The 13,483-nt window shown below is 46.9% G+C and overlaps 2 protein-coding genes across 2 annotated transcripts in view; one reads left to right on the forward strand and one right to left on the reverse strand.

The window, feature by feature from the left end:
• Plagl2 (PLAG1 like zinc finger 2) overlaps nt 1–7,041 on the reverse strand; it is a 13,701-nt gene extending 6,660 nt beyond the window's left edge. The window contains exons 1-2 of the mRNA XM_021193145.2: nt 6,891–7,041; nt 1,397–1,769 (exon numbers count right to left, since the gene is read on the reverse strand). Coding sequence (XP_021048804.1) covers nt 1,397–1,656 — 260 coding nt within the window. The 5' untranslated portion in view covers nt 1,657–1,769; nt 6,891–7,041. The remainder of the gene's footprint in view (nt 1–1,396; nt 1,770–6,890) is intronic.
• A 124-nt stretch (nt 7,042–7,165) lies between these two features.
• Nucleotides 7,166–13,483, forward strand: part of Pofut1 (protein O-fucosyltransferase 1) — a 27,220-nt gene continuing 20,902 nt past the window's right edge. The window contains exons 1-2 of the mRNA XM_021194164.2: nt 7,166–7,349; nt 9,288–9,409. Coding sequence (XP_021049823.1) covers nt 7,205–7,349; nt 9,288–9,409 — 267 coding nt within the window. The 5' untranslated portion in view covers nt 7,166–7,204. The remainder of the gene's footprint in view (nt 7,350–9,287; nt 9,410–13,483) is intronic.

The following is a 13,483-nucleotide window of genomic DNA, read 5'->3' on the forward strand; positions in this document are numbered from 1 at the left end:
CCAAAAAGATGTCCCTGACCAGGGTCCCCTAAGACTTAGAAGCACACAGAATCAATACATTCTTAAGTCCACACAACTGTCCCGAGGCCAATCCTGGCCTCTGTATAAGCCAATGCCTATCTTGGTTCCTTCCTATCAACTATTTTCCAGACGAGGAACTAAGGCTCTTTCTGTGGTCATCTCATTTTATTTACATGTTTACTATCTGTCTCCACTATTGAGAAAGTATACTTTTACCTGTGTGTGAAACCAAACAAAAGCACCACCCTTCTTGCTCACGATTCTGTCCCTAGCAATGAGCACTGTGCCTGGTACATAGCAAGAGATTAATAAATAATAAGAGAGATGAATGGCTAGATGCACCAGGTTAGTCTACCTCATTTGATCAGGGCAAGTGGGTTCCTGTACAGGAAAGGCAGGGGATCAGGTCCTTTCCCTAGCAAAGCTGCTTTTATCTGCCTTAATAAGGGCTTTCACATTCTCTTTCACTTTAAGTAAGGGTTCTTGGGCTTACAAATTTCAGGAAAGGAGTTGCCCCACAGAACAGCAGGGACTCTACAGAGACAGAAGCAGTCATCTGATTGGCAGGCTGAGTCAACAGGAGTAGCACTGCAGGACTAACGAACGCTGTGACCCTGGCTGAGGCAGGAGAGCCCCACCTTTAAAATGAACAGACTGGACCAGAGGATCTTCTTTTCTTTCTAACTTTTCAATAATAGAAGATTCCGATAATCTGCCTGACAGGAATAAAGAAAGCTATCCTGAAAAATGTTCAGTCTAATTTGTTCGTAGCTGCTTTATACTGTACTCGTCAGGTTCTAGTGTCTAAATAAAAGCATTACCATTATGTGAGAGAACGAGGCAGGAGCTTTTAGAATTCTAGGCAAACTTGAGCCACACAAGGAATTCCTGTTTCAAAACAGACAAACACTATTTTTGTTTGCTTGCTCTTTAAAAACAAAATTTTTTTTTAAATTACATTTGTGTGTACATACATGTGTTTAAGGCCAGAGGGCAACTTGCAGAAGTTCATTCTCTCCTTCCATCATGTAGATCCAGGGACTGACCTCAGATTGTCAGGATTGGCAGCAAGCACCCCTACCCACTAAGCCAGCTCATTAGGCCCTGGGTGTTTTTGGTTTTGTTTTTAAACAAAGTCTCATCTGTAACCAAAGCTAGCTTTAAATTCATGCCTTCTTTTGCCTCAGCTTTGTGTAGGATTATATGCATGAGCCTCCATATCCAGCTAAACACTATTACTATTTAGTGAGTGACTTCAAATGGTTAGAGTTCATAGTGTACTCACAGGACAACTTTACCGTTCACTCTCAGTGGAGTCTCTGGTTGTGAGCTCCGGGAACCTGGAGACTGAAAGAGGAATGGGAGTGTCACCTACCTATACAGCTTGTACTTGGAGGCAAAAGCCTTGCCACAGTGCAGCTGAGGACAGCTATATGGTCTCTGCTCCGGATGGGGAAGGCTGTGAGGCCTTAGCTTCTCCCCATTTGAGAATGGTGTCCCCGAGATTTCACATTGGCACTTCACTTGACTCTCTGCCTCCCGGCCCCGAGGCCTGGGAACTAGTTTCCAGCCCACTTCCTCCTCCTGCTTTGCATCTTGAATCCAGGGAGGGACGCTGGTGAAAAATGTGGTCATGGCAAGGCTAATGGCAAAAGGCCATGTTATTCAGAAAGCCTCCCCATCAGTTCACATGGGCTCTTTGCTCGGTCACAGCCTCCAACGCAGCCTTCAGAAAACAGTCTCTTCACCTGAAACATCAGAGCACCTGGTGTTAGGACGCCCTGTACCAAGAGAACAAAGGCTCTGCTTCCAGACAGCTTCCAAGCCTACACCCAGCCCTCTCCTCCCACTTAGAAGTGGTGTGACTTTCCAACAAGCACTTGCTTCCCTGACCTGCTTCCTTACTTACAAAACAAACACTACTTCTAAAAGTAATGATGATATCTGGAGGTCAATGCAGCCATGCAATAAAGCTGCCAAGGGTGCTTGGTGCTTCCCAGGGCTCAGCAGGTGTTATTACTAGTAACTCTAGGCTAGAAGAGACAAGCTAATCTGAAGACCTAAAGCTCAAAACATCACACTTTCTCTTCACTTTTATATCCTTTCCACAAAGCTTAGGTAGCTTTCTTCCTCCTCCTTACCATAGCCCCTTTATCTGCTTTGTACTATTCTCTTCACCAGAGGTGCTAAAGGAACAATAACGTATCCAAAAAGCACCAGAGAGTAGAGCCCTTCAATAGGAAATTCAGACCTAAGAGCCAGGCCCTGTCCCACATGTTTCTTAGCAGAACATGTATTGGGAGGCTCTTCCTGGGGAAGCAACAGTGGTCTCCCAGAATTTTCCCTAAACTAGTGCTGGCCCCACTCTGACCGCCTACCACTTTTCTGGATCCTTTGTTCTCCAGGCCCAGCTTTACCAAAGGCACAGTTGTTTTTTTCTTTTTTGTTTTGTTTTAAACCACAAAAACTCAAAGTGCTGAGTGGTCATCCTACAGACTCTTGAGGGCACACAGGCACTTTTTCTACTAGAGATTGATTCTTGGATCTGAACTTCAGTTTTTTCCATCTGATGATCATTCTCTAAGGGATTGTACTCCATTTATTTCACTTCCATAACCTAACATCTAGAGTAGGAATCTCAATTTTCTTTTAGATGAGTAAACTACTCATTAAACTTGAGTTGATTCTCAAGGGGTTAACTCATATACTCAGAAGTTCTAGTTTAAACTGGGATCTTCACCATCCAGAGAAAGGAGCCAAAACTTGAAATCTGACCCTTGCTCGTGTTGGCAAAAGCGGTATGGTAAGGAGAGGAAGACAGCAATAGTGACACTACTCCTTCCCAACAATAACTCAGAAACAACAACTCATACACTCAGATATGAGGCTTTTCCATGTGAAGAGAGCAATGATGGTATATCTGGGAATTGGTTATAAGAATCTGGGGGAGAGCTTCAACTGTACAAGCTAGCTGTAGGCCATGGAATGCTTGCTCAGCTAATTAGCACCTGCTGCTCACAGAGACCATTCATCCAACAGACTGGCCATGAACGAGATGATAGTATCAGCGGGTTCATGCCCCAGAGAGCTTTGCTCATCATAACATGAGCTACATCCTGTTCAGGAACCATTCCTTTTGTTGAAGAAACATTGCAATGTAATATGGCAAACATTTCCCCATCACAAGTGGGGATTTGCCTAGAAAGATTCGCACAAGGGCAAGAAATCACTGAAAACTAGACTCACTTGAGCCTTTTAGCTATGCTGGTATGTGTATGACTGCTCCCTATACACCTCAAAGGCCTCTGATGGCTGGCTTCCATTGTTCAAATTCCCCCATCCTATGCAAGGGTGGAATTACCTGTTTATAATAACAGCGATTACTATATACCTAGGAACTGGGTAGACTGGGCTCTGAGTATGCCCATCTAGTTTAGAGAGAATTTCTCCTACCTTCAAAAAGCCAAATTCTGCTCCAATTTCATATCCGAATAACGTATCTCAGCCTCTGGAAGTTGGGAATGGCAGCTAGAGGAAATCAAGTCACATAACCCTGGCTGATGTGAGAGGGGAGCCTAACTCTGGAAATTCCGCACAAACTCAGAAAGAGAATGGTACATCCCCACCTCCTACACGTCCACCTCATCAGTTCTGTTGAACATGCACAAACAAGACACAGCAGTTTAGCATGCTGCTACTGAAAGAGTGAGTAATGGGCTTCTAGGAAACAGGCTGCTAGTGGCTAAGAAGAGCTCACGAGGATACAGATAGAACCAGAGGAGGAAGGCAGGCACCATGTGCTCTTGATCAGCATTAATGAGGCTACGGCTTTAAAAGAAAAGAGCCACCACCTTCATCCTACTCCTGTTGGCCTCTGAAAAAGCACAGTGAGACCTTTACCTCCAATCAGTGGCCAGCAGGCTGCTGAGCAGTCACAGTTGCTGCTGTTACCTAGGAACCTTTCCGGGATCTCTTCTCACTCTGTGTCCTTTGTCTGTGTACTGCTTTGATCCAGAAAACCTCCTGGATTTGACTCATACAATCAGAACTATTCCTTCAGACTTCTTGTCAAAACTGTGAAAGAATTTTGCTTCTCTTTCAAAGCTGTTCTTCTGGTCTCACACTCTAACCGTAGCTATGGAGAAGCTGACAGAACCTGTTTCCATAAAACAAACACAATCCCTCCCAGTTACTGGTATAACTCAGTGTATTTTCAGCCCTAGAATCTTCTGGCATCTGATCTGAAGGGGGAGGCAGCACGGAAAGAACCTTGGACTTGCTATCAGAAGAGCCACCACTCACTGGCTGTGAAACCACAGGCAGGTTACTTCATTTCTCTGAACCTCACTCTTCTCAATTTCTAAACAAGATTCATTCTCTTAATTTGTAAATGTTTTCTAGAGGACAAAGAGAAAAGGTACCATTGAGAGTGACATAAAATGTGAACACGCAGAACCCGTGAGGGCCACATCTCTGCTGCCCTCTTCACAGTGCTAAGTATAACTTCTTTCTCCCTCTTAGTGTTACTTCTCATGCCTCAAAGTCAGTTTCCTTCCCTTCCCAACATTTCAAACTCAGCCTTCCTCTTTTCCCTCACTGCTAACCCTCAGTACAAACATAAGCCCTTTACCTCCTGGGCCAGAGTTTTCTTTTGCCAGGATGGACACTTTACTACACCGTCTTCTATTATAGCTCCATACTCAAAGTAAAAGTGCTTGCTCAATACATCGTATGGCCTTTGGAAGCTCCTGTCTGTCGTCTGTAGTGCTGTGATGTAGGTTGCCCTCTGATGAAACTATAGTTTTTATGGTGTTACATCATCTCTATAGAAACTGCGTTCTTTCTCCATTATTAGCCTGTTTCCTCATCTGTAAAGCTAAAAATACTTACCTCACAGTCTGGTTGTAAGGATTATTTTAGTCAGGTATGCAAAAAGCTCAGCAATAGGTTTGGCCTACTCTAAGTACCCAGCAAAAGAAAGCTATTATCTTGGTCTTTATACTGAGTTGCATGTTCACACCTTCTGCTGCCACAGTCCAGTTTTCCCAACTCTCCAATCCAATACTGTTAAGCTAGCTGGCTCACTTTGCAGCAAAGAAAGGGTTAATCTCCGAGTGTTCTTAACTAAAGAGACCCACAGAGGATTAACAGCTCCACTTCAGTGACTACCCTAAAATAGCTTTTATCCCTCCTGCCCAAGAGCTACTTGGGGATCTGAAGAACTCAATTCAACACCTGCCTAGGAGGAAACACACCCAGAAAGGTTCTTGGAGGTGGAATCTACCCTCAAAAGAACTTAAAATAGCAACTAGGAAATTATAAATAGCATTAAAGGGAAAAAGAAAACAAAACAGGCCTTGACCTGGGCATCAGAAACCAATCCAAAAGCTGGAAAACAGCAAGAAGGAAAGGGGGAATGGGAAGAGCTGACCACTTCCCAAGGCCAGCGCACGCACACACAACACTCCGGAATGGTGGGAGAATTAAATTACAGGGAGGCCTGAGAGTCTCAATGACTTGCATCATTCCAAGAAACATCAAACAGGATTAACAGGGGTAGGATTTACTCTCGGGCTGGTAGTTCTTCTGTCAGTGTAGATGGGCCTCTTTGGAGTCCCTTTGATTCCCTATTTCCTCAGATTCCTGCTGCCTCCCACCCCTGGGGAGGCCTTGAGCAAATGGCTGCAACTCACTCCAGCCTCATTTTCACCTACCACCCCTCCCCAACTTAGCAGCCTTTCCCCCAAGAGGAGAGGGTTAGAAACCCAAGGCCAGACTTATCACAGCCCCAGGCTGACAGGTGGAAAAACACACAAGCCAGGAGTCCTATGCTTGCAGGTGAAAGCCCCAACTCCCAACAGCAGCCAGGAACACGGCCCGCCACCGCCACCGCTCCCCCCCACCCCCGCCTCCGCGACCCCGATCTGTCCCAAGCTGGACTGAAGCATGGGGCTGAAGTTGTAGGAAAACAGTCTGGCCCTTAGGCCAGCGGATAGACTACCCTATTTTGTAGTGTGAAATGTTGAATTCTCCCCACGATTAAAAGGTGGAAGTGGAGAGTGGAGAGGAGAGACAGGAATTCAATAGTGAGTCTAAAAAGTCTAATAGGATCTGGGATGGGAAGACCAAGCATGCTCGGTAAAGAATTAAGAGCACGTTATTTGGGTCTCTAAGAGACCACCATGGGGAAGAGGTAGGGAGATTCTAAAGGTCGAAAGAGGGCTCCACAGCGAGTTCTCTGAATTTCTAAAGGGTGTAGAAACGGGACCCTCCCGAAGGAAAACGCCTAAACTTTCCACAGTCTGATCACTGGGAAGGGAACTTCAGCTAGAGCTTTATTTGGGGTTCTTCGGCCCGAGGTACTGCAGAAAAGCCTGAAAGCAGGTTTATGAAAGTCTGGAAAACGAAAGAGCTTAGAGCGGACTTTTTGGAGCAGGAAAAGGAAGGTTATGTGGGTCGGGGTAGGCGTGTCCGAGGGTGGGAGCAGGTGCAGCTTATCTATGCCCCCCAGACCGCGATCCCGAGAAAGGTTAGCTGCGTGTTATCTGGGTCTCCAGGGAGTCTGGGGGGTCCAGACTAGGGGACCCTCAGGCTGAGTTTCCAGGTCTAGGAATGGAGGGAGCCCGAAAGGCTTGTTCCGGTCCCCTGGGCACAGGTCTGAGGTCCGGGGAACGTTTTCGTCACTACGGGGCCTATCGGGGGGCCCGGCTAGCGCAGAGGGGGCCCCTAATCAGGGGTGTGGGCGACCGCGCTGGGCGGCCCGAAGTGAGGGGCGCCGCCGCTCCGAGAGCCGGGCGTGTGTGCGCAGCGCGACGGCCTCCCGCCCCGCTCCCCCCCACCACCACCCCAGGACCCTCGCCGGCACTCACTGCGCTCGGGACCCCGCGCTGCGGGCCGGGCCGCGCTCGGGCTCCGCCAGGCCCGCTCAGGCCCCGGTAGTGGCGGCGGTCGGGCCATTGTGCGGTGCATTGTGGGAGCCGCGCGAGCGGGCGCTCGGGTCGTGGAGGGGGCGGTGCCGCGGGCTCTCTATGGTCCCGCCCGCCCGCGGGCTAGAGAGGCCCGGCCGGCGCGCGGGCGGCGCGCGGGGAGCGCTGGGAGCGGGGCGGCCACTCGCGCCTCTTCTTCCCCTCCACCCCCACCTCCCCGCCTCCCGGCCGTGGCGCTCTGGGGCTCCGCCGTCGACATGGGCGCCGCCGCGTGGGCACCGCCACACCTGCTGCTGCGGGCGTCTTTCCTGCTGCTGCTGCTGTTGCTGCCGCTGCCGCTCCGCGGGCGGTCAGCGGGCTCCTGGGACCTGGCCGGTTACCTGCTCTACTGTCCCTGCATGGGTAAGGCCTCCCGAACCCTCTGCTTAAACGGAGAAACTGAGGCGGAGGAGGCGGAGCCACTTCTCTGAGGCGCCCCGAGACTTCTCAGGTCCAGGAGAGAGCTCCAGAGAGGGGCAGGGCGTGTGCTCTTCCCTGCCCTACTTGCCTGGGTACAGAGGACCCATTGGTGTTCAACTTGCCATTCGACAGATGGGAGAAGTTAAGTGACTCACTCGAGGTCTAATCAGTCTCAGATCAGTAAATGGAGTTTGTAGAACAACACTTACCTGCACTGTCTCGTGGCAATTCTTGCATTCATTCAGCAAAGAATTTATATGGCACTTTTTTTTTTTTTTTTTTTTTTTTTGTCCCAGGCGCTGTTCTCTGTGCTGGTGGTGAATGAAACAGATAAATCTCATAGGAACCTTTATAGATCCTTCATTTTAGGAAGACAGACAATAAAAAGTTTTTAAGTGCGTGCAGAATTTGTACAAGATGATTCAAACTGGGGTAATAAAAGATAACAAAGGACTCCTAAGAACCAGCGGAGGGATGCAACTTAAATGCAGTAGTGGCTCATCGTTATATAATCCATCCCTTCTCAATCCTTCAGTAGCTTGCATTCCTGACCATGGCCATCATCTGATGGCCTGACTTTGCAAGATTTGGCTCCACTCTGGTCTTCTCCACACCCCTTCTCCCATGGCCCTCTGGCTACAGCTACAGCTACAGTAACCGGCTTTCTGTTCCTTACAGACATAAAGGTCGATGAGCTATTCGCCGAACACCTCCCTCTAATTTCTGCTAACTCTTTCTCATCCTTGAAGTCTCAACATAAGTGTCACCGAAGAGGACTCCATTGACCTCTACTCATCATTTCCTTAGTCTCTGTTACCAAACCTTTTCTTTTTTTTTTTTTTTTCCTTGCAATCATCAAAATATACCATAATGAATCTGTTTTCATGTTTAGTGTCTCCAAACCTGAATTAGAACGGAATGCCTTGAGGGCAGAAACCTTATCCTTCTGAATTTATATTATAATGTCTAGCACAGTACCTGGCACATTTCGACCTTGCAATGTTTCTGGAATGGATGAATGGTTGCCATATTGATGATAGTCAAACATGCTTGACTTCAATCTCAGCACTAGAAGCCAGAGGCGGGTGGATTTCTGCGAGTTTAAGGCCAGCCTGATCTACATAGAGAATTCCAGAGTAGCCAGGGCTACATAGTGAGACTCTGGCAAAACAAAACAGAACAAACAAAAAACCAGATAGACCTTTGTGTTTGAAGCATTCACAGCCTGCATAGACAGCCAATGCGAAAGGCTGGAAAATGAAAACAGACATATAAATGACTGAAGCCGTGTTTATAGCTCAGTGGTAAAGCATTTACCCAGCATGTCTGAGATCTTAGGTTAAATACCCAGTACATAAACACACAATCTGATTCACAACTGTAATTCTAGCAGAGGTAGCATGCAGGAAGATTGTCACAAGTTCAATGACAGCCTGGTCTACAGAACAAGTTCCAGGACTATACAGACCCTGTCTCAAAAAAAACAAAACAAAACAAACCTCAACCCCGTGCTGAGAATAAGAGAAATGGATAGGAGGGGTTTAAAGTGTCTTAGCAAATGAAGCATCAGGGTCACCTCCTTCATGTACAAGTGAGTGGAGACAAGTCTGAGGACACTGCTGCAAAGATAGCAGGTATAGTGGGGATGATTATAACATGTTTGAGAAACAGCATGGACTCTGGAGAGGGAGTGGCAGAAAAGCCAGGACCTACAGGCCCTCGGATGTCAAACCTGGAAGTCTGGACTTTCTCTCCTGTGCCAGTGTTGCTAGCTCACTGTTCCTTGGCCTTCCCCAGTCTTGGATGCACATCTTTGCTGAGCCCTTCATACACCATGCCATTAGGCCCCAGGCCACTCTACCCACAATATACCATTTCCAGGGCGCTTTGGGAACCAGGCTGATCACTTCTTGGGCTCCCTGGCATTTTCGAAGCTACTGAACCGCACCTTGGCTGTACCTCCATGGATTGAGTACCAACATCATAAGCCTCCTTTCACCAACGTGAGTATTTCTGCTGACCTAGACCCCTGTCCACCCTTCCCCACACTTGCAGACTTGCTTGACTCCAAGGTCTCTGGGTTTTCTTCCAGTCTGGCATTGTCCTCTTCTCTACCTAAAATTGTCTTCCTTGAAATAGCAATAACTAGCTTTTTTTTAAAAAACCGAATACCTGTCATGTACCTGTGTTGTCTGAATGCTAGATGAGGGTTAGCTCATCTTTCCTACAGCTAATCCTCGAGGAAACCAAGGTTTAGAGAGGTGAGGTAACTTGCCAAAGACTGCACAGCCTGTGGGTAGTAGATCTTGAATTGAAACCCAAGGCTGTCTACTTTAAGAGACTGTGTCTTGAAACCAAAGGCTCCATTTCCAGTCCCAATTCACCTTACCTTATAGATATATTGGTCAGTAATAGGTGACAAGTGCTATTATCAACTTTAAAAGAGAGACTGAGGCATGGGTTAGTTAATAGTATATTGGAGGCCACCAATCCGGATAACAGTGTGGCTCCTGTGCTGCAGTGGCTCCCTGGGCATGATGTGCAGCCTCTGATATTAGCTTATTCCTTGTGTCTTCCAATAGCCCTGTGTTCCATTTGTTCACTGTGTCCCCAGAGACCTGGATGTAGGAAATTAATATTTAATGAATTGATTTTAAAAGTAAGTAGTTAGCAAAGTTGTACTTAGTGTGAACAAAACATTATATTTCACTCCAATGCCTCTTTTTGCATAAATTTAATTTCTCCTTTCATGTATTCCTCTTTTTGGAGAGGCTTTTCCCTCCTTGCAGTGCTATGGATTGGGTCCAGATTTTATAAATCCTAGGGAAATGCTCTACCACCAATCTGTACCCTGACCCTGAAAAGCTTATTGATAGAAGCTGAAACTCAGACTGCAATGTAACTTAGCCACTTCCTAATTGCATAGCAAACTACTTAACTTTCTGTGCCTCATTTTCCTCATCTTTACAAGAACCTGTGATGATTGGCTACCTCTCATGGTGAGAACTGAGCAGAGATTACTGACAGTAAATTCCCTGACTGTGCCTCACACCTTCCTCTTAAAATCAGCTGAGCTTCTCAGTATATAGAACCCAGGACACAGGGAGTTCCTTAGCTTCCAGGACCCTTGGATCTGACTTGTTTGGCTTCGCTGATAGATTTAGGTATTGCTGGCTGGTTGGCTTGCTGTATCCTTGCCTTCTCAGCAAGTTGTCATAGTGAGTCTCCACTTCTTTGCTTCCTGTGGGTGTATCAGCCCATCTCAAGTGAGCTTCTCTTTGCTGTCGAGACTGTTCTCACTGAGGTCACCAGGGACCCCAAAATTGCCAAATCAAGGTTCATTTCTCAAGCTGTGTCTTACCTGACCACCCAATGGCTCATGGTCCTGTGAGCCTCTCCTCTTCCTAAACTTCCCATCTCCCCTGGCTTCCAGGACAGAGCCACATTTTTGTGCCTTGCTTAGGGGCTCCTCTCTTCACCTGCAGTTCTGCTGGTGCACATCCTCCCTCTGCTTAGTATTAGCTCTGTGGCTCAGGTGAGTCAGCCGAGCCTGTCCTTGTAAAAGGCTGCATGCACAGCGCCCAGCACCACACCAGCACTCGGTGACGTACCTCTACCTTGCATTTCTTTGGGCTCCTGTTGACTGGTGTGGCTTTCACTGTTCTCACTACACCTCCAGTACACCTCTGGTACAGACTCTTCTCTGACCACACACTATGTCACACTTACACACTCAGCTCTGCTTAGTTATCATTATTATCTCAGATTCAGAAAACTGGAACTGAACTCGATAACTGCCCACAAACCTGTGTCTGCAGTTCCAGCCTCAGTATATCTCATCTCCATTCACCTGGGCACCAAGCTGGGGCCCGGGATTTCATCCTGAAATCTAGGCTCTCAAAGCCCCAGCCCGGCTCACCTTCTTCAGCATCTTGTACCTGTCTAGACTGTTTCATCCCTCCCTTAGATATGTGAGAGGCACATATTTACTGCACACTTAACAAGCTGGGTGTGGTGACTTAGTAGTTCTGGCACTTGGAAGGCTCAAGTAGGAAGATTGCTTTGAGCTTAAGTCCAACCTGGGCTACATGGGAATATCTCCAAACTTTTTTTTTTTTAAGATATATATATATATATTTATTTATTTATTGGTTTTTCGAGACATGGTTTTTCTGTATAGCCCTGGCTGTCCTGGAACTCACTCTTTAGACCAGGCTGGCCTCAAACTCAGAAATCCGCCTGTCTCATTCCTCCCGAGTGCTGGGATTAAAGGCGTGCGCCACCACGCCCGGCTGATATGTTTATTTTTATGCATGTGAGTACAGTATAGCTTTCTTCAGGTACACCATAAGAGGGCATCTGATCCCATTAGAGATGGTTGTGAGCCACCATGTGGTTGCTGGGAATTGAACTCAGGACCTCTGGAAGAGCAGTCAGTGCTCTTAACCAGCTGAGCCATCTCTCCAGCCCTCCAAACATCTTTTAAAAGAAACCTAAGTGAATAAATAATGCACTCATGAACAAATTCAAGGGTCATTATAGTAGCTCCATAACTCCCTTCCCTCTTCTAATCGTAACTAATCAGTGCATTCTCTCCTCTGTTAGCATATGAAGTCTTCACACTTGCCGGGTGGTGATGAAGGCCTCTAAGTCTAGCACTTGTGAGGCCAGCTGGAATTGCAGACAAGTACCAGGCTAGCTAGGGCTGTATAGTGAGTCCATGTCACTTAAGAAGTTCCTGTTTGGTTTCAGAAATGCAGTTCTCCATTCCCATGCTCCGAAACATTTAGCTTGAGAGTGGACAGCAGCAGAGCAGAGGCCTTGAGAAGTCCTGCTGAGTAAAGGAGCCAGCGTGCTTTTCTCTTAGGAAAAGAAACAAAGCATTGTGGGTAAAGTCAGTGAGAAGTGTGCTGACCCTGGTCTCTCTCCTGGAAGCAACTACCTTCGTGGACTGTGCGATATGACCCCTGCTTCTTCCCTGGGCTTCCACTAAGTCCACTGAGTGTTGCTGTCCACTTCTCCTGTAGAAAGCACTGGAGCATGTCATCCTGTGGACATGGACCCCAAGTAGCTGCTCCAAAGCTGCCACTTCTGCTAGTAGCCACATACAGACGGCTTAGCTTTCTACATTTGTTCCAATGATCTGTAGAGCATCAGGCATTTTGAACACCAGAGATTCTTTTTTTTTATTTTATTTTATTGTTTTTATTAGATATTTTCTTCATTTACATTTCAAATGCTATCCTGAAAGTCCCCTATGTCCTCCCCCTGCCCTGATCCCCAACCCACCCACTCCCACTTCCCGGCCCTGGCATTTCCTTGTACTGGGGCATATGATCTTTGCAAGACCAAAGGCCTCTCCTCTCATTGATGGCTGACTAGGCCATCCTCTGCTACATATACAACTAGAGACATGGTTCTAGGGGGGTACTGGTTAGTTCATATTGTTGATCCTCCTATAGGGTTGCCGACCCCTTTAGCTCCTTGGGTATTTTCTCTAGCTCCTTCTTTAGGGGCCCCGTGTTCCATCCAATAGATGACTGTGAGCATCCACTTCTGTATTTGCCAGGCACTGGCATAGCCTCACAAGAGATAGCTATATCAGGGTCCTGTCAGCAAAATCTTGCTGGCGTATGCAATAGTGTCTGGATTCGGTGGTTGTATATGGGTTGGATCCCCGGGTGGGGCAGTCTCTGGATGGTCCTTTCTTCTGTCTCATCTCCAAACTTTGTCTCTGTAATTTCTTCCATGGGTATTTTGTTCCCCATTCTAAGAAGGAACGAAGCATCCACACTTTGATCTTCCTTCTTCTTGAGTTTCATGTGTTTTGCAAATTGTATTTTGGGTAGTCTAAGTTTCTGAGTTAATATCCACTTATCAGTGAATGCATATCATGTGTGTTCTTTTGTGATTGGGTTACCTCACTCAGGATAATATTCTCCAGATCCATCCATTTGCCTAAGAATTTCATAAATTCATTGTTTTTAATTGCTGAGTAGTACTCCATTGTGTACATGTATCACATTTTCTGTATCCATTCCTTTATTGAGGGACATCTGGGTTCTTTCCAGCTTCTG

This window comes from Mus pahari, chromosome 3, assembly GCF_900095145.1.
Source record: "Mus pahari chromosome 3, PAHARI_EIJ_v1.1, whole genome shotgun sequence".
Lineage (NCBI taxonomy): Eukaryota > Metazoa > Chordata > Mammalia > Rodentia > Muridae > Mus > Mus pahari.